Source organism: Erpetoichthys calabaricus, chromosome 3 (assembly GCF_900747795.2).
Source record: "Erpetoichthys calabaricus chromosome 3, fErpCal1.3, whole genome shotgun sequence".
Classification (NCBI taxonomy): domain Eukaryota; kingdom Metazoa; phylum Chordata; class Cladistia; order Polypteriformes; family Polypteridae; genus Erpetoichthys; species Erpetoichthys calabaricus.
In genome coordinates, this window is record NC_041396.2 from 3,096,337 (window position 1) to 3,117,958 (window position 21,622).

General features: G+C 43.0%; 2 protein-coding genes across 6 annotated transcripts in view; both read right to left on the bottom strand.

Annotated features, from left to right (window-relative positions):
- The window catches only part of LOC114647712 (polyamine-modulated factor 1-binding protein 1-like), a 46,927-nt gene extending 42,500 nt beyond the window's left edge, over window positions 1-4,427 (bottom strand). For 2 of the 5 annotated variants that reach the window (XM_051925407.1, XM_051925403.1), the window contains exons 1-2: window positions 4,294-4,427; window positions 3,990-4,130 (exon numbers count right to left, since the gene is read on the bottom strand). The gene's annotated coding sequence lies outside the window, so the exon portion shown is untranslated. The remainder of the gene's footprint in view (window positions 1-3,989; window positions 4,131-4,293) is intronic. The other 3 variants (XM_051925405.1, XM_051925406.1, XM_051925404.1) reach the window with 3 other exon arrangements.
- The window catches only part of LOC114647644 (ankyrin repeat domain-containing protein 7-like), a 46,124-nt gene that overhangs the window by 11,055 nt on the left and 13,447 nt on the right, over window positions 1-21,622 (bottom strand). Inside the window, exons 2-3 of the mRNA XM_051924229.1 lie at window positions 18,286-18,400; window positions 5,317-5,492 (exon numbers count right to left, since the gene is read on the bottom strand). Coding sequence (XP_051780189.1) covers window positions 5,317-5,492; window positions 18,286-18,400 — 291 coding nt within the window. The remainder of the gene's footprint in view (window positions 1-5,316; window positions 5,493-18,285; window positions 18,401-21,622) is intronic.

A 21,622-nucleotide genomic window follows, 5' to 3' on the forward strand; every position in this document is an offset into this window, starting at 1 on the left:
TGTGTGTGGTGTGTGTGACCAAGTTGTTCAGTAGAACATCAGTCGAGAGTAGTATGGACTCATTCTGTGGGCTCCACCGCAGCTCCAAACAAACATGAAAGTGGAATACAAGCTGAACACTAATCTGACCAAGAGCAGGTGAATGCAATGACGCAAATGACAGTGGGTGACAGACTGTGAAGTCCATGGTGTAAATAAGAGTGTTAATTAAATATGAACCTAAATTAAAATAAGGAGAGATATGAGCAAGTTGGCAGATGAAGAAGTCAATGAAAAGTAATATGGCCTCCTTTATGAATTCCAATAGTAGCTCCAGACATCTGAAAGACACGCAAGTGGAATACAACGTGGACTGTGATCCCACCCATACATAAAGAGCATAAATTACAAAAATGGAGGTGTGTGTGACCAAGCTATGCTATCTATCCTAAATATCATCAGCATAATGCCTACACGATGGGTTCTAGTACTCTGAATCACTGCTACATCCTAACAAAAGATGCTACTGTCTGCTATAGCGTCCCCCATCTCGGACAGTTACATCACCGTCTTGCACTCCTGCTGTCAGCTATCAAGTGAAGGCTGAAATGTAAAGAGACAGCAGGAGACATGCCACAGTGCTGGTTGAACTAAAGAAACAGCACAAGCTCCAGGACTGTTTGGACTATGTAAACAGTGATGCTGCTCGAAACCCCTCATCATATATAAATCAATCGGCTGACCTACTGAGAATTCTTCCAAAAATGTGTGGATGACTGCATGCCTATGAAAACAGTCTGCTTATTTTCTAATGCAAAAAAATTCAATGACTTCAGGAATTTACTGAAGGACAAGTAGTGATGCAATTCAAATTGGTAACATCCACGAAATGACAGGTAAGAACTCAATCAGAAAGGTGGAAACGTCAGTATGAGGATAAGATTGAGACAGACTATAGCAGCCCATGATAATTCACCTAAACGTTGGCAGAGATTAGAGATGCTTACTGACTAAAAAGTAATGACTATTCAGTTTTATGTTTTTTATTCTCTTCTTGATGAACTTAATGCCTTTGTATGCCCCTTTGATTGTCACCACAAGCAGTCCACCATTTTAAATGCCCGCAGCCCTCGCATGATTCATCCTTCCCTGTCTCTGCACTTGATGTAAGGAGGACATGTAAACAAGTTCACATCCACAAGGCATTCAGTACAAGGTGCATTTAAAAAACCTGTAGGAATATCTTTAATACTTTGCTGAGAGTTTACAACCAAGAAACCAAAAGTGGCCTGTCTGAATGACCACTAATTTTAGGGTAACATAGCATTCATCTTAAAGAAATAGCATAAAGGGTTAATAAATGTGGGAAACCAAATAAAGGTCAAGTGAGCAACAAAATGTACGCTGAAATATAAGAATTGGTTTAGGGAAAATACTGAAATGGTCAAGTAAATAAAGAATGTACCAGAAGAAAGGTTGATGTAATACACAAAATGTACTGAAGGATGACTTAAGAAATCAGCAGATGTCCTATAAACTAGAATGGACAGTCGTTATATGCACAGAAATTTCAATGATGGTGGCTCAACTCAAAAGGTATAAGAAGAACCAGAATATAATATAATAGCGAAGGGGTTGATGGTTCTGAGCATAGAATCTAGCTGGAGAAGTACATTTTCGCTGCATGCAGAGTTTGCTTTATTTTGTAAGCGTACTTCAGTAGCTTACGCTGTGTCAAAAACATACAACTGTCCATATCCTGGAGAGGTAGAAGTGTTGGCGTATAGTGGAGAGATTTGGTGATAAATTTGCCCGTGTATTTTAAAACAGTATGGTCCGCGGCCAGGAGGTTGAGTTATCTGTGCACCCATGGAAGCAAACGCTAGAGAAGAGTTGTATTCTCGAATGTGTTCACGATAATTTTTAGCTTCTGATGTTTGCTGTGTAAGAAGCTGTTGTAAAGACACAGGTGGCTCCCGCAAAGGTGTAAAGCTACTTTACCGTTGTGGGCAGCACCTCAAGTACTTGTTGGCTGTGTTACGCTCAGCAGTCCAGTATAGTGCATGACATGGAAGACGACGAATAGCAATCGAGAAATGCCGTTGTCAGCTGCATGTGGGCGGGACCGGGTTTTGATGTAGAAGCAGGATGAAACCAGAGGAGAAATATATATAAGAGATAGACTTTTTTGTTATACAAGTCATTTGGGTGTAAACCAACCAGAATAAATGTATGCATTGATTGATACTGCATGTAAATTCAATAGTTTATAAAACAAACCTCTATTCTTTGTTTCTCTGATCATTCTGACCAGACTGTAACAGACTGCTTTTGAAGGATGCTCCTTCTAAGGCATTTTGCCATAGAGTAATTAAAAGATACAATGAACAGCTTTTCTCCTGCCAGATTACCGATTTGTCCTGTTATAGGATGTTACTTTAATTATCTGCTTTTGCTTGCTCCCATTAGGGGTTGCCACAACGGATCATCTTCTTCCATATCTTCCTGTCCTCGCCATCTTGCTCTGTTACCCCCATCACCTGCATGTCCTCTCTCACCACATCCATAAACTTTCTTTTAGGCCTTCCTCTTTTCTTCTTCCCTGGCAGCTCTATCCTTAGCATCCTTCTCCCAATATACCCAGCATCTCTCCTCTGCACATGTCCAAACCAACGCAATCTCATCTCTCTGACTTTGTCTCCCAACTGTCCCGCCTGAGCTGACCTCTATAATGTCCTTCATTTCTAATCCTGTCCATCCTCGTCACACCCCAATGCAAATCTTAAGCATCTTTAACTCTGCCACCTCCCAGCTCCGTCTCCTGTGCCACCGTCTCCCAGCCCATTTGACATAGCTGGTACTCACTACCGTCCTGTAGAGCCTTCCCCTTTCACTCTTGCTGATACCCGTCTGTCACAAATCACTCCTGACACTCTCTCCACCCATTCCACCCTGCCTGCACTCTCTTCCACTAGCCCTATTACTCTGTACTGTTGCTCCCAAGTATTTAAAACTCATCCACCTTCGCCAACTGTACTCCTGCATCCTCACCATTCCACTGACCCCCCTCTCATTCACACCATGTATTCTGTAATGGTGGTCCTACTGACCATCATTCCTCTCCTCTCATATCTCCACCATCTCCCAGGGTCTCCTCACCCTGATCCCTACTGTCTCTACAGATCACAATGTCATCAGCAAACATCACAGTCCACGGGTCTCCTGTCTAATCTCATCTGTCAAAACTGTCCATCACCATTGCAAATAAGTAAGGGCCTCAGAGCCAATCCCTGATGTAAATCCCACCTCGTCACTCCTACAGCAGACCACACCACAGTCACACTTCCCTCGTACGTATCCTGTACAACTCTTATGTACTTCTCTGCCACTCCCAACTTCCTCAAACAATACCACAGCTTCTGTCGAGGCACCCTGTCATTTGCTTTCTCCAGGCCCACAAAGACGCAATGCAACTCCTTCAGGCCTTCTCTAAACTCTCCATCAACATCTTCAGAGCAAACATCGCATCTGTGGTGCTCTTTCTTGGCATGAAACCACCCTGCTGCTCACTATCATTTAACACTGTTGGACCAGACAAGCCGACAACCAAACTCCTCAATTTAGAACTAATTCCCACCTTATGTAATGGACTTGTTACTTCCTAGCCAACAGACCTCAGCATGTGCAGATGGCAGAATCACATCATCCACAATCACCTTCAATACTGGCATTTCACCAAATAGTAAACTGAGCCCCCTTCTGTACTCCAAGTTCATAGTTCCAACTACATCATTAAGTTTACTCATGACATCACCATGATAGGCCCGATTGCCCACAATGATGAGAAGGCTTATAGAGAAGAGGTCTACCTGCAAACTCAGTGGTGCCAAGGCGACAATTTGACCCTTAATGTCCATAAAGGTAGGGATCATATAAAAGATTTCAGAAAGCACACCACACTTACATCTACAATGGAGGCCTCTTGGAGGCACATGTCCTGCTGTACTTACTCCTTGTGACCATAGCGCATGGCATAGGATTTCGCCGTCCAGCCTCGCCAGTCCATGGCACTTTGATCTGCATGGTAACTCAGGAGTAGCTGGGTCATGTCCACCGAACCGTTTCTGGCAGCAAACATTAGGCATGTCCTACTGGAAAGAAGAACAACTCAGATTTGTCGTTCTCCAGACTGGTGGGCACGGAGATGAGGCTCAATTCAGCCACTCGGCCCAGTCTGTGAAAAGAACATGAAGGCTAAATGGGACCTGAACCCCATTTGCAACATACATGGCTGGTGGCAGCACTGATTATTACCGAATCATAAAACGAGAAGTGCTCCATTACCGCCCGGTCCTGCCCTTGGCGTTGACATCAGCTCCGCATTCTAGGAGGAATGTGGCCATCTCTTGGTCATTCTTGTCAACAGCCACCATCAAGGGGGTACAGCCAGTCTGCAAAGAGGGAAGCTGGAGGTGTTATTCATAAATTTAACTCAATGACCCAGAAAATTAAACACACCACCATTCAACTATCCACATAATTTGTTTTTGGTTTTATTTCTTGTATTGGGAATTTGTTAGTTTTCACATATCCCTTTGGGTCAGAGCACAGCGCACAGCGCATTGTACAGCGCCCTTGGAGCAATTGCGGGTATAGGGCCTTGCTTAAGAGAACCTGCAACCTTCCAGATACCGTGGCAGATCCTTAGCCTCAGGAGTCTCCACTCCGGCTGAACTTCAGCTATTGAGACATCCATCTATCCATCCAGTTCAACTTCCATTTACTGTCTATCCCCCTGTATTTGCCTATTCAGCCACAATTTACTTACCCATCTATCCATTCCACCAGCCATGCAAATATCCAGTTCTTCATTCATCCATTCTACATCCACCCTTCATATATCTAGCAATCAAACGCAGCCATTTGTTCATCCACCACACCAACAACTGATCCATTCATCCATCCCACCCATCCATTTCACAGATACAGGAGTTTGTCAATCCACCCATCTAACCTAGCAAACATCCAGAGGTCCAGCCACCCAAACATTCAGGACGTATTCAGACTTCTTCATTTTCTGCATGCTTTCTGTTGTAGATTTAACTTTAAATGGATCCATTTGACATTTCTACACCTAAAACAGCAATTCCACTTTTGAGCTTTCTTGGGCAAGTCCATGGAAGCTTTGCCACACCTAAATTTGGGTTGTTTATCTCATTGTTCCTATCAGATTCCTCTCACGCTCTGTTATCCTGCCATCCACATCGGCCCTATTAACAAGGCTGAGCCACATGACACTTGCCTCTTTGGCCTGGACTTGAATCAAGTAAATCTCACCTTGTTTGGGGGTGTCCACTGCCGCATTGTAGTCCAGCAGGTGTCTGGCCCAGAGGAAGTTCAGAAACAAGTGCAGCGTGGTGCAAAGCAGTATCTCCATTGATATCCTTCAGCCATGGATTGGCTCCGTTTTTTAGGAGAATGAGGACACATTCCTCTCTCATGTGTTGGACTGCCTGAAAATGGAAGGATGACATTAATAACAGAGGAATCCTCAGCCAATAAGCAAACCAAAGGACGAGTGAAATCTCCTGCTGACAGGGAGCCCTGCCTTGGTTTTTCTTCACATTTATGCAATTTAAAATGCCAAGTCTTAAGCAGCAAAAATTGCTTCAGGGTTACCAAAAGTCCGCCATGTCCACTTTGGTGCTGCACAAGTGAGGGGTGCCATCTGGGAAATGCTAATCAGCTAACGGGGGTCAATGCAGCCAACACTCAAGGGGCCCTCTTTGATGGTAAGACTCCAATTTGTCACCTCCTCAATGGATGACATGGCAGTTTGGGAAACAATTGGCCATGGTACCAAGATGGCGCCGACTGTTGAGGCACGCCGTCAGCCGCTCTGGCTTTTTTGTTTCTCGTTAGTCCTGCTTTTTTCTCGGCTTACTTGCTCCTGTGATGCTCTTCCTGACTCGATGATTTGTTATGATCGCTTCACCCTTCTGGCTCTACGAACGAGTGCGGGGGTTTCTCGACATTTGACTCCGGAGTTCAGTCAAACCTTTGGCCGACTGTTTGAGGAAGTCCCGGCCTTCCTCATCACTGTCCACGGCTTGGCCGGTCGCCGATGGAAACGCCGCCGCCGGGGGAAGCGTGGAGGCACCAGGGCTCGGCTCTGAGCCTCCCAGATCCTCTCTAGGAACAACTCTCCTGGCTCCCACTATGAGTCAATGCTCCCGGAATGCCTCTTGCCCTCGGATGCTCCGGTACACCTCCCTGCCTCGCTCCGTCACAGCCGCCGGGGGGTGAACTTTAACAACCTACGCCGCATCACAACAATGTCAGCCGCCACGGCTGGTGCGTCTTTGTTAACGTCGTCCCAGCCGGTTCGTTTTGCGCTGATAAATGCCAGATCGGTCGTGAACAAAACTTTCATCCTGAAAGACTTTTTTCTTTCCAATGGCCTGGATTTTTTATGTGCTGCTGAAACCTGGATTTTACCGGGCGAGACGCTCTCACTCACTGAAGTTTTGCCCCCGGGATGTTCCTTTATCAACACGCCGAGAGCGCAGCGCCGCGGCGGGGGCTTATTGACCTTATTTAAATATGATTTTATCTGCAAACGCCCTTCCCTTCCGCTTTCATTTTCCCCTTTAACTTTTGAGCTCAGTATGTTTGAACTTGTCTGTTCTCAACCGCTGCTGTGCACACTCCTCTATCGCCCCCCAAAATATAATAAGGACTTTTTAGACGAATTTGCAGCTTTTTTGGCTGATATTACCTGCAGATATGATCGCTTCCTTTGTTTGGGTGATTTTAATATCCATGTTTGCTGTCCCGTTAAACCTCTAGCAAAAGACTTTCTGGACATTATTGACTCCTTTGGTCTTTCTCAACTAGTCAATGGACCAACACATGGACAGGCTCACACACTGGACCTGGCTCTTTCTCGCGGTCTCAGAATCAGTGACTTGGACATTCTGCCTCCCAGTTTTTCTGATCACTCGCCTGTTCTGTTTAATTTGGATTTGGTCTCTGCTGAGCATGGTAAATCCACCACTACCCGTCCCTTCCGTGTCATTTCCCCTTCTGCTGCTGAAGATTTTGCAGCTGCTTTTTCATCAATCTCCACATCATGTGAATCCACGGATGCTGATGTTTTACTGCAAACCTTCTATACTTCCTGCTGTTCTGTGATGGATGTTGTAGCCCCACTCAAACGGAGACAATCCAAAGTCAAGCATGACCCATGGCTAAATGAACAAACTCGCTCCATCAGGCAAAACTGTAGGCGGCTAGAACGTAAATGGAGGAAAGATGGTCTCACTGTTACCTTTGACTGCATGAGAGACATGTGGTCTCAATACCAGAGAGCAGTCAGAGGTGCAAGGAACCGTTTTTTCACTGACATCATCTCAAAAAATTCTGGCAATCAACGTGTCTTATACAAAACACTGAATGCTGTCCTCTCTCCAGCTGCAACTGTTTTCTCTTCTCCCTCCACTGCTCTTTGTAATCAGATCCTTCCGTTTTTTCTGGATAATGTCACCAACATTAGATCCCAGATCTCCATTTCTTCTTCTGGCTCTGTTGATTTAGCCGTTCCTGTACACGGCTCCCTCACCAGCTTTAAACCCATTTCGCTCCCCCATCTGGAAAAAATCGTCGCCTCAATGAAGCCTTCGGGCTCTCCGGACAATGTGGTGCTGTCCAGACTGCTGAAAGATGTCTTTCCTGTGATTCGATATAATTTCTTAAAGATCATAACTAGTAGTCTATCTTTGGCTATAGTTCCTCGTGCTTTCAAACACGCAGTTGTACATCCAATCGTGAAAAAACCTGATCTTGACCCTGCCATCTTCTCCAATCTTTGTCCAATTTCCAAACTACCTTTCCTGTCAAAATTACTCGAAAAAGTAGTTTATGAGCAATTAATTCATCACCTACAAGACCATCAGGTAATGGACCTTTTTCAGTCAGGCTTTAGGCCCCAACACAGTACAGAAAGCGCGCATTTACGTGTCCTAAATGATGTCCTTTTGGCATTGGACTCAGGACTCTACGTGATTATGGTTCTTCTTGATTTATCTGCTGCCTTCGACACAATCGACCACGACATCATGATCTCCCGACTCGAATCCTGGGCTGGTGTATCTGGCTTAGCCCTCGACTGGTTCAGGTCATATTTCTGCAACAGGACTCTTAGAGTCATGCTAGACGATTTTTCATCTGAATCAGTCCCACTCCCATGTGGTGTCCCCCAGGGTTCCATTTTGGGGCCACTACTTTTTTCAATTTACATCCTGCCTTTAGGTGCAATTTTTAGAAAACATGCAATCTCGTATCACCTATATGCTGATGACTGCCAAATTTATTTCTCCCTCAAGTCAACTGACTCCACTAAACATCTTCTCGACTGCTTATCTGACATTAAGGACTGGCTGGCTGTAAACTTCCTTCACCTGAACGATTCAAAAACTGAGGTCATTGTTTTTAGTCCTGACCGCAAACAGACCCTACCCCTTGGCCTCGACTTTCTTCCCATTCCAGTAACTTCGTCTGTTTCCAATCTTGGAATCAAAATGGATACGGTCCTGAAAATGGATGCTCAAGTCAACAGCACAGTAAAATCCTGCTTTTTCCATCTCAGGCGAATTGCCAAACTCAAACCAATTCTGCCTTACCACCTCCTGGAATCAGTAATCCATGCATTCATTACGTCCCGGCTCGACTATTCTAATTCCTGCCTATATGGTATTAGTAAAGCCACTCTTTCTAGACTCCAATTGGTTCAAAATGCGGCTGCAAGGCTTTTAACTGGAAGCAGCAGAAGCCAACACATTACACCGATTTTAAAAACCCTACACTGGCTGCCGGTTAGCTTCAGAATTGATTTTAAGATACTCCTCTTAACCTATAAGGCACTAAATGGTCTAGCCCCTGCTTACTTGAGTGTCTTGCTCCATCGTCACAATCCCCCTCGTGTTCTTAGATCCGCAGATCAGCTGCTCCTAACCGTTCCCAAGGCACACTTTAAAGTTCGTGGTGAAAGGGCTTTTTCCGTCTGTGCACCCAGGCTCTGCAACTCCTTACCTTTAGTGGTTAGGCAAGCCGCTTCAGTCGCCACATTCAAATCACACCTAAAAACGCACTTCTTCACATTGGCTTTTAATTCTTAACCTGTCTTATTTCCACTTGCTTTTTGCTATTTCTGTTTTATTGGGTCCCCTGACCTGTTTTTAGTGTCTCTGTTTTAATTCTCTCTTAATGTTTGTTTTTTAATATTTTGCTTTTAGTCTTGCTTGATTTAACTGTACAGCGCTTCGGTCAGTTGTAATGCTGTGTTTTTAAGCACTTAACAAATAAAAATGGTATGGTATGGTATTAATAGCACATGTGACAGCAATGGCAGCGAGACAGCTACTCCATCCATCCTCGGTCATTGTTCAATAAAAACTTGGGATTTCTGGTCTGTGGAACAAGAATGAGATGAGACCAAGTCCAAGAAGTGGAGCATTGAGCACACACTAATAAGGGCACTGTGGACAACCCCGGCTGACTGGAAGTGTCCTGTAATCCACAATACACAGCACCGGTCTTGATGCTGAAAGGTCCCTTACAGTATGTGTTTGAGCAGGATACAGCAACTTATGTTGTCACAGGGACAATGTATGGTGCTTAGGAAGGTGTATGTAATCAAGAAATATCTCATAAAGAAAGCACGTAAATTATATAATTCACAATCAAAAATGACCTAGTGTTGCAATAGAAGGTGAAGGATCAAATAGAATGACAAATGCAGAAGCAGCAAATGTTGAAAAATTCATATGCCGCTATGATGGAGATGTGACTCTGGATAGCAAACTGGTTTCATACGAAGATCTTGAAAACTCATATAATCCCAAAAATTGGAGGTAATTCTTCAGATTTCACAGACTATGCGAGTAAAACCTATAAACGGGTTAAACCCCTCAAAGCAGCAGGCCCTGATGTCAATCTGTTCCATGCCCAGCTGTTAAGAGTGTCATCAGACATTTTCAACTTGTCACTGTCGTTGTGCACCGTGCCTCTGTTTTAAGAAAACCACAATCATGCCTGTGCCAAAGAAATCTGTTGTTTCCTGCCCATAATGATAACTTTTGTGGTGATTTGCCCATAATGATAACTTTTGTGGTGATTAAGTGTTGTGGTTAAAGCGGATCATGATCCACTTTAACCACATCATCCTACTATCCTGGACCCACTACACTTTGTACAACCGACTTGTAGAGGATGCCATCTCCCTCACCCTGCACACTGCTCTGGGACACCTATGTCAGATACTGTTCATCGACGGTAGCTCTGCCTTTAACACCATTGAGCCCTCCAGCTTGGTTCTAAAGCTCAGAGACCTTGATTTGAGCAGATTCATCTTTGACTTCCTGACAAAATAGACCCAGTAAGTGATGATTGGCAACAAGAACTCCTCCACACTGTTCACCAACATTGGCATCCCCTGTATGGTGCTGCCTCAGCCCACAGATATACAGACTGTTTACTTATGACTGTGTAGCAAAGCTAGGGGGCAACAGCATCATCAAGTTCATGGATCAACACCAACATGACTGGCCTCATTAGCAACAATGATGAAGCTGCCTACAGGATGGAAGTAAGAGGTAAAAGACATGACTGTATGGTGCAATGATGACCATCTCTCCTTGAAGGTCAACAAAACAAAGGAGGTCATTGTTGACTTCAGAAATAACATCAACAGCTACCCCGTCCCAACAGTTAGGTGCTTCAGGGTTCCCGGGCGTCCAGATCTGCAACTTCTTTTCATGAATTGTCAAAACCACCTGCATTCTTAAACTGGCTCAGCAAAGACTTCCCAAACCCAAACAGCGCAGGCTAAAGAACTTTGGGGTGGAAGCCATAATCTTCTGAGCAGATGCATCACGGTGTAGTTTGGTAACTTGATTTGTCAGAACTGAAAGATCCTCCAAAGGGGTGTCAGTACAGTTTCTAAAATTATTGGGGCTGATCTTCCACAGTTGCACATCATCATCATCATCTCCACCAGATGTCCAAGGACAGCTGAATCCTCACCCCCAGCTTTCCCTTCTGGGAAGCAATACCAGAGTCTCACCATGTGCTTTATCTGCTTCAGAGGCAGCTTCATCCCCAAGTCCATAAGGTCACTTAACTCTTGGTAACCAGAACATACCTGCCCCATACTGCATTCACCTGCTAATTTAGATCTAATTGCACTGGATGATACACCTGGGCTCCCTTCTTCACACCAGCCCACCCCCAACTGACTACTGTTTAATACAATCTATGTAACTATGCAATTCTGTATTGCACTATGAGAATTAGGCTAATCTTATTTATTGTATTTATTTACATATCATCACCTGATTGCCTGTTAATAGTTTCCTACACAAACCCAGTGAGGCACACAAATTTCAATATGCTCTCGTAGTGCATGTTACAATAAGGACCTCTAATCCTTATATATAATACGCTACTGTGGCTGTCCATTTGTTTGTCCAGGATTTTAAATCACCTGTAGCTCGCGAACTGTTTGACCCATTGACCTGACATTTAGTACACATATACTCCATGAAGTCTACTGTCTGCTTTCGAGGTGATGATTGACCTGCAAGGTTATTCCTCTTATTTTATTGTAAAATCAACTCTCAGCAGCAGCCAGCAGGGCGGCGGTGTGGCACCTGTGTACGGGCGCCGTTCTCATCTCTACTGCCTTCACCGTCACTTCCCCTACGTCTTCATATCTTAAATCATTCTTGAGGCAGATTGAAGACTTAAGTGTCAGTTTAAGTGAACAATTAAAGAAAACGTACTAAGTAATTGCAACACACTGACTTAATCAGTTTTAATGCAAAAAGATGCCAATGAAAGAAGAGAAGAAGCAGGCTGCTAGGGTGGAAAAAAGAAGAGCGTCAACCTCTGAGCAAACGAATGCTAAACGTACAGAGAAAGAGTCTAAAAACCATAAGTGAAATGTATTCACTGCACGTTATCATCATAGCAGTGCACCGTTACTGGTATTTAATACGCTACCATGGCTGTTCGTTTGTCTTTCCAGGATTTTGAATCACCTGCAGCTCACAAACCGTTTGAACTATTGACCTGACATATGGCACACATATACTACGTGACGTCTACTATTCGCTTTCAGGGTGATTGACCTCCAAGGCTATTCCTCTTTTTATTTTATTTTATTGTAGAACCAACTCTCGGCAGTGGCCAGCAGGGAGGCCGTGTGGCGCATGCATACGGGGGCCGTTCTCATTCCCTACCACCTTCGCCGTCATTTCCCCTCCCTCTTCACATCTTATGTCTTCAATCTGCCTCAAGAATGATTTAAGTGCCAGCTTAAGTGAAAAATTAAAGAAAACGTAGTAAGTAATTGCTACACAAACACTGACTTGATCAGTTTTAACACGAAAAGATGCCGACGAAAGAAGAGAAGGACCGGGCCACTAGGGTGGAGAAGAGAAGAGCTGCTCAAGAAGCAACAAGCGCGTCAACCTCTGAGCAAACGAATGATAAAAACATACAGAGGAAAAAAACTAGGAATGTCAAGTCAAGTGGATTCACTGCACGTTATTGTGTAGTGCGTCGTTACTGGTCTCTAATAAATGAGAACAAGCAGACCCTACGTAGGTTAGGCTATTCAGAGAGTATTCGGACCCCTGTACTTTCTGTACCCTTTATTATGTTGTAGATTTTAATTTAAATGGACACATTTGACATTTTTGGCCATCAATCTACACTCAATAACACAGAATGACAAAGTGAAAACATGTTTACATGATTTTTATGTTAATTTTGGAATGCTCCATGAAGTGATTCCTAGTCGGAATCTTCTGGTCAGTCTGTCCCTAAGCGAATGCCTCTGGTGACAGAGAGATAGGATTAGTGCAACTGGGAACACCTGGTAATTTAAAAGAAGCACCCCAGTTCAGTATGTGAACCCCGATATGTGATTTGGTAGACAGGAGACCTGTTTTTTGGGGGAGGATGTATCTGGCCTAATTCAATGGGAACTTGCCCTGGGTTCATCAAGCACCGTTGATGACAATGACCCTAGGGGTTCCTCAAGAGATTTCTGACTCCAGACGTTGTTTCTTAGATACTCCAGGAAGTAGTTCTTGCCCAGATCTCTTATGGAATGAGGAAGACAGAAGGCAGCAGTCATTAAGATGTATGGGCGCTAAAGGGATCATTGTGGTTTGATACATTTTGGTGGATAAGGCACCTAACATAATAGACAGGTGACCAAAAACTAATAAGGTAGGCCCATAGAGGAAGCAGCAGTTATAATTTTGTTCCTCCGAGTATTTTGTGTTATCCCTCTTTTCATCCCTTCTTTTCTATTTTTGACCAATAAAGCAGTCTTGGTTTTGGGATACATGGAATTATTACTGAGTTTGGAAAACAAATCAAGAGCTCTCCTTGTCTTTAAGATGCTCAATTACATGGCAAAGATTTCTCTGAGTTCATCTGTGAATTTCCCATTGGGATTAATAAAGTATCTATCTATCTATCTATCTATCTTGTGAATGGCAGGTACTGACCCCTGGTGGGATGACAAAACATCCTCTTGCACACATTCAGCCACAAACGAACTGAACTTGCAGGACTTCAGGGTGCACAGCAAACAACTGCCAGTCGAATGTTCAAAATCCTCATTGGCTGATCAGCAATCAAACCAGGATTTCTGGATCCTTAAGCAGTGTGTCATTAACTGGTACACTGTAAAAAGATAAATAAATAATAATGTTACATTTATGGTAAAGCACTAGCAGCTGTGGCTGCCAGAATTTTACCCTAAAAATGAAGGGGATAATATTTTTAGGTCTACGGTAAAACTTTGCAGTAAACACCTGGTTTTTCTTTACAACACATTCAAACAGAAGTGAATGTTTAACCATAAACTGAAATCCATGCACTGTAATAAATATACCAATCAATAAACCATTAGAAAATATCAGTAAAGTAACAACAATCAATAGCAAACGTATCATTTAATTATATACATTGAAAAGAACTCAGTGTTTAAGGAAGTTATAGCACATTGTCTGATGGAGAAGCAAAGTTTGCTTTTGTGGTGTATGGTGCCCTACAGGTGTGCCAGCTTATCAAATATAACCCACCGTACATCAGCTTCCATAACCTCAAAAAACCTTCAGCACTCAGGGAAATGTAAGTCTGCTAACTTTGTAATTTAAGTTTTTTCCCCAACTGTTCAAAGGTACTGTACGTGGATCATGTACAGCATCTCTGCACGAGAACCAACTTTTTCCACTCTTGCAAACATATGCAGTTTTTAATGTCTGGGAAAACAGTTGGGATTAAATCACTTAGAGTTCTGTATATAGACAACGTTTTCACATCCTACAAACAATTACACTCCAAATTAAACTTTACAGCAACACATTTCTTTCACAACCTTTAAATTAGAAACTTTGTTAAACAGAACCTGCCCAATTTCCCTCACCTCCCACCTACCTCTATAATATCGATCAGTCTCGAGGACTCTGCCAACATTTCCGTAATATATAAAACAATTTTACAGTCCCTCCCTTTCAAAGATATAAGAGTACAATGGGATAAGGATCTCTCACTCAACATCTCAGAAAAGGAGTGCAAGGTAGCAATGCAGAGAATTCACTCGAGCTCCATATGTGCAAAGTATACAATTATTCAACTCAAAATTATATATCGAGCACATCTCTCTTGTTTAAAATTGTCCAAAATGTTTCCAGGGCAAGAGCTAACCTGCGAACGCTGCAATCAAGTTCCAGCCTCACTGGGTCACAAGATTTGGGCATGCACCAAATTAACATTATCATTCTGGACCAAAATCTTTAAATGCCAATCAGACAGCCTTGGTGTCCCAATCCCTCCTAACCCATTAACAGCTGTGTTTGGTGGGCTCACAGAGGGGCTTAAAGTGGAGAAGGACAAATTTTGATTGCCTTTACTACACTATTGGCACAAAGACTTATCTTGCTAAACTAGAAGAATCCTAACTCTCCTATTCTAAGTCAGTGGGGTCACTGATGTTATTTACTATTTGAAACTGGAAAAAATCTAATTCTCAGAGGATCTGTGCAGAACTTTTTCAAAACCTGGCAGGATCTAATCAATGACATTTTAGATTAAACTTTTAAAGCACTGAGGAAGCAGATTCTCTCCCCATTTCTTTTTCTTCTCCATTTATCTGTATTCACTTATTAATTCGTCTATTTACTTATTTTTACTAGCTTTAGTTTTACTCTGCTGGCCATGCTCTCTTTCTCAGGGGTGGGGGTTGATTTGTTTTCGACCCTATTTTTGTAAAAATTGATCTATTTTTATGGAATGTTGTGTGATTCCAATAAAATTAAAAGGTATGTGGATCACTAGGAACAATACTCTAAAAAGGGGCGTGTCCTTATGTAAATATTGTAACAGGTCTTTACCGTTTTACATTTTACAGTTGTTCACCTTTGCTATTTAACAGTTTTACATGGTAAAATTAACAGTGTGTAATTGTAAATGGTATGTAGCATATTTTGAAGGTAGAAAAATAGACTTTACAGAACTTGGCTGTAAAAAAATAAGGAAATGGATTGTTTAAGATATACAGGTAATTTTTAGTAGAACATAAGGTAACTTTTCCTTTTTTCAGAAAAGGCATTTTACTTTCACCATTTACAGTATTTTTACTGTTACATGTACTGACATTTTTACAGTATATGATTTTGATAGACCACCCTCTGATTGAATTTCCAGTATAGTAAATGCTGTGATGTAAGATTCAACAGACTCTTTATACAATTATGACTGTTTAATTATAGTATAAGGACATTGCACAAAAGATTTATCGGGGTGGAGTGTTGTGAGATTTTGCATACAAGTTCATAAATATTTTATATGTCTTTATTTGTAATTTAGGTAAAGCAATGTAATTTAATGTTACATTAGTGAGAAGCATTCATGATTACCCCCCTTTAGGAATGGGTCTCTTTGAATTTTATGACAGAGTTGGGGGAGGAAGTGCCTTAAATCAGTTTGGTGAGTGTAAAGTCTTTCAACCCCCACAAGAAAGCCAGGCTGCCTAACTGCTAAGCTTTACCTCAACATATGGTTTTGGGGGGTGGCAGGTGTTAAGATGTTCTTTTCCCCCATTGGTCTGAAGTATGGCTGTTTGGAATTGGCTTGGATCAGAAGCTTTTAACTCTTTTAGGGCTAATTTTTTTTTTGTTTCTTTTCTCCCAGGGCTGAATATTTTTCCAAAAACTAACATTTTTTAAAAAAGAACACAAAGCAATTGTTTAACATATCAAATCAACAAAAAATATTTACTTTTGACAAATGTTACTGTCTTGCATGTTGTATGAGCCTGCATACTCTATGATTTCACATACATATCACATACATTTTACACAGCAAAGTCTGATCTCGCTCAAAGCAGCCAATTTCAGTCATTGCCACATTGTACTCCTTACAATGTGTGTTCCTTTGGTGCCTATTTTTCAATTGTCTGTTGCTGCACTTTCTCACATATATTGTTAGTGTGTACTGTAGAGAGACAAGTCACCCATTTGTCATCGTGCCATGCCACTGCCACCAAGTTTTCTGCCTACATGAAAACCGTATTGTCACCTCTTTTCATCTTCTGAAACTTTATGAACTTTATGTATGGCATTATAGCCTGGCTCACCCCATGAGATTTGCTTCTGTTTATTACAGAAGTGAATAAAACTTTGCAGCAGCACGTACCTAAGCCACCAGAGGACAAAACACGTTTGGACCAATGCTCCCTGAAGTTATATCACCAGTTCTGTCCCATCTCTATTTGTAATGCCACAGCGCGCTTCATCTCGTCTTTCGTTGTGGGTTTCCACTTTGAAAAACGAGAATGCGATGCAAACGCAGCCCGCGATTCAAAAAAATCTCTGCCTACCCGTTTGTCTCATCTGACAGTAGCTGAAAAACAGCATCAGGAGAGAGCAGCCTGAAGTACAGCAGCTGGTGATCTGTCGTGTCCAACAGCAAGCCATGCCGTCTTGTAAACTCCAGTAGCCAGATCAGCTCTCAATGGATCAATGTCTGTGTATTTATCCCATGCGAACCTTGCCGTAGATGCATCGGCTGCGCGAAGGCACTCAACTGGCAGCAGATCCGCTGGCGCGGCATCGGCTGGTGTCTGATCAGCTGATGCCTGCTTCTCACTCTCTTGCTCGATCTCCTGATCACTGCCAATAAAATCCGATTCTGAAAAATCAAGAGTCCGACTCCGCGATAATGCGCAAAACATTGTCTGCCGAGTGTTTTCTTTTCTGCACTTGCTTCGCTGCCTTTTCACATGTCGGTGCCATCTTGCCTTTGTTTACATTTCTCAACTCACGCACACGCAAGGTTAAGTTGCTGAGTCAATGAGTCTAGCCTTCCTCCAAGCACAGAGGGAATGCCTGTGACGTGACAGTGAGATTTGTCGCCATTAACAGCTGATTGTCGCCCCCTATCCCTGGATGTCGACTTTTGTCGACATTCGCCTTCAACCCCTCCTGTCGACAAAAGTCGACATCCACCCTAAAAGAGTTAAGTACCATGATGTCCTATTGGCTCTAAGGGTTGGACAGAACATCTATAAATTTACTTGCTTAACCTCACACTATCTCTCTTACTAACATCTGATGAAGAAGCATCTTTACCAAACTGATGAACTGAAAGGACAACACAATGGAGAGCACAGCTCGGCAGCCATATTGAACGGACATGTGGCTGAAAGCTGACCACAAATGAATTGGAGACATTTTTAAATAACTAACAAGTCTGTGTGCCGCCTGAAACTACACATCACCATTTAATCAGGTTGCATGGTTGCCAATATTCAAATGTACTTTGCATATTGTTATTATTTATGAATATTACAATAATACATTGTTTAAATTGTAATTTAACTCCTGCTTGTCTTTTACTATACCTAATTGCCTGAGGTTATAGAGACTGAAGGGAAGGTGGGAAATGATATATACTATAAAACCTTATAAACAGTGGTAAGTCTGGGAGATTTGAGGCATTCTGACAAAGGCTACATAATAATATAAAATGGGAAAGTATAGAGCAAAATATTTCTCTACCAAGACAAAACAGTAAAGCATTGTGCATTGGCAATAGCTTTGATCGATTAAGCCTTCTTACTCTTTCTGACTGGGTGCAGGCAGCTATTCTTTCCATTTCACTCTTGTGCAACTTTCACAGCCCCATTAGTAAATCTGCCTTGATGGGTCATGATAAATCACCACCTACCATAATTAAGGGTGTCTGGTGCTCATCGTCAATGGGGTCAAGTTCAGCCTGATTTTCCACAAGGAAAGAAACAACGTCACTGTGTCCTCCAGCGCAGGCAACGTGTAGAAGGGTCCTGGAGGAAAAAAAAATACAGGAGAGCATGTTAGTGACGCTCAGAACGCAGCTCACTCATCCATCTATATATATAATTCACTAAGCAGCCGACCATGGCATGCAAGACAGAGACCCTGGGATTTGCACGACAGAGCTCCGCTCGCCAACAATTCACTAAGCAGCCGACCATGGTACGCATGACAGAGACCATGGGATACGTACGATAGAGCCACGCCCGCCAACTCACAGAGCCCCACCCACTAACTCTAAGACCATGGGAAACACATGACAGAGCCCTGCCCGCCAACTCTAACCCTCCTCCCACGTCCACCCTTGCTCTTGAGGCATGCACACTGCCTGCTCATGTGCCCGCATGCAACACCTCACCAAACACCGCCTCAGTCGCTTTCGTCTCTGCTACAGTCCACATGCACCTCTGAGCCACGTTGACTTTTCATTGTTATTTTCGGTTCCGGATGCTTTTCTATATATAATCCACAAAATCACCTGACCATGGGATACGAACGACAGAGCCCCGCCCACCAACTCTAACCCTCCTCCCACGTCATGGAGAACGCACGACAGAGCCCCGCTTGCCAACTATAACCCTTCTCCCACGTCCACCCTCGCTCTCGAGGCACTGCTTGCTCAAGTGCCCGCCCCCAACACCTCACCAAACACATCCTCACTCGCTTTGGTCTGTGCTACAGTCCACATGCAGCTGTGAGCCACGTTGACTGTTCATTTGCTTACCATGGCCACCGCTTCAAATGTATTTCATGGACACAACACTTCTTTCAATGTTATACAAATTCCTGCATCAGGTAACTGTTTCTTTCTGTCAGTCGGTTTTTTCTGGAAAAATGTCATTGACGAAACTGTTGCTCTTGAACTTCGCAACATGGCTGTAACCTTTGTTTGCCAACATTGGGATAACTTCGGCGACGTGCTGTTCGTTGTTCTTAGTCACGGAACCATAGTCATACACTCTGCTCAACAATACGCTGACTACATGAATACTTCCGGAGTTTATGGTGGCAAGGCAGAAATTATGGCAATGTCCCAAATGCTTCCAGCTACTATCACCATTCACTTCCAAGAACGTCCTCATGCCTCTCCTCGAGTTTATAATCTGGCCCAACGTCTCTCCATATCCCTGCTCTTTAGCAGTTTAGCAGTTCTCTTGCCTCTCAAATACACATGTGATGACCTTCTGGTGCCATCTATTGACAATGTCGGTATGTGCACACAGAGTACATACCCATGTGATCGCTACACTGATGTGATGTCACCTGCCCACTATCGTCTTCCTGAAAAACATTTACAAACGCATTTCACACCGGAATTTCAATGCAACATTTGCCCCAAAACCTTCCGACTACAGAGATATCTCAATGCACATTTAAAAACACCCTCCACTGAACGAATGATGCAATGTGAACAATGCCAGCAATGCTTCAAAACAACTCGCGCTTTCAAGAACCAACTTACAAACTCATTCCACTCACACCTTCAGTTGCACATTTTGTAACAAGGACTTCACGGCTGAGATAGATCTCCTCAACCATGTGCAAACATTTGTATGCAAAATTTGCGACAAACAAACACTTTCACGCACGCAGATACTTACTAACCATCTCAAAACACATTCCCTGATGAATTCCTTTCAGTGTCAACACTGCACTAAATCATTAGAAACGTCATTTCTTCTCAACAAGCATACCAAAACACATGGGTATTACGAGGTTCTCTCTGCCAAAACCAGTTTTCAGTCACGGACAATTGTATGTTGCTCTCTCCAGAGTTCCATCTTTTCATTCACTCACAGTCGATACTCAAACCCACCCCATTTGGACAACTGTGTCTTTCAGGAAGTGTTCACCCATCAATAAATAATTATGCACCGAATGCTACGCCGCGGGTTGGCTAGTTATCTATATGTCCAGTTCCTCATCATCCTCAGTTGTAAAAGATGGTTGAGGTGTTGCTGGGTATTGGACTGTTACCTCAAGATGGCAGTAAATGTCCACAGCGGGAGCATCACCAGTGCTGGCTGAAAAGATAAAACTGTCTACAGGTGGGGTGAGATGAACGGCCATTAATGTCCTTGGTGATAATCCCACACGACACTAGGGCTCAGAATGCTAAGTAAAAATGGTCAAACCCAAGTAAGCTCAGTGTTAAGCATGGATAACTCTTGGGATAGTATTCTGCTGCCATCTTGTGGTTGAAATAACATCATGCTGCAAAAGAAGCATTCATTTTTCTATGTGTTCTACCACTCTATCTTAACTCATTAATATTTACAGTATAAGTGGGGTGGGGTGGATCCTTCAACCAAAACACAAAATGGCATGTAAACAGCTAGCTGTAAAGCCAGTTTTAGAACAAACTGAAACTGAACCATTAGTTGAATCAAGTAATAGTGAAGACAATGTGAATTGGTCTTTAAAGGATGAATCCAATACATGTAGCACTGTACATCCAAACTACAGTAATACGCCTGGTTAATTTTGCTGTGTAAAGCTTCACTGTGATGCAAGTAGCTGCATGACAAAGTAACTATGATCAAGTGGAAGGACAAGAAATACGTCACACCTTAAGCACTGCTCACAATGCAGTAACTGTCAATGTACTGTACGTGTCAGGGGAAATGTGGACGTCAGTAAGCCTTGCACTCTGGTAGCCCACAATAACACAAAGAGTGTCATCAGTCACACAGTTTAGGCATTGACAGTCCACCCTCTCATATGCAAGCAACAGAAAAAACAGCAAGAAAAGTAACTTACTTCTACTGTCCCAACTGTAACACTGGGCTGTGCGCTGATGACTGTTCAGAACAGAAGATGGGTACTAAATCTGCACCAGTGCTGAAGTAGACTCATCTGTCCTCCTGTGTTTATATTTGATGTTTTGGTATTTACATATTTCTGATACACTTTATAACACTTTTTTTTGTTGAAAACAATTCTGCGTTTTTAGCTTGTTGTTCCAGGGGTAAACACAACGCTAGGTTAACTGACTGGCAGATGGACTGAGGACTGAAGGCTTCCTGTTGATCTACTTGTAACCAGTTAGCCTGGAGAGGAAGGGAGACGGGGAGGTTAGGAGCCTAAGGAAGTGGGGCGGACATTTAGAAATAAAAGTATGGGCTGGAATGGAGACGGAGGTATGCTTAAACGGTACTGGAATGAAGAAGCATGGGAAGTCAGCTTGCACTATGATATCCCACTAGTCTAGG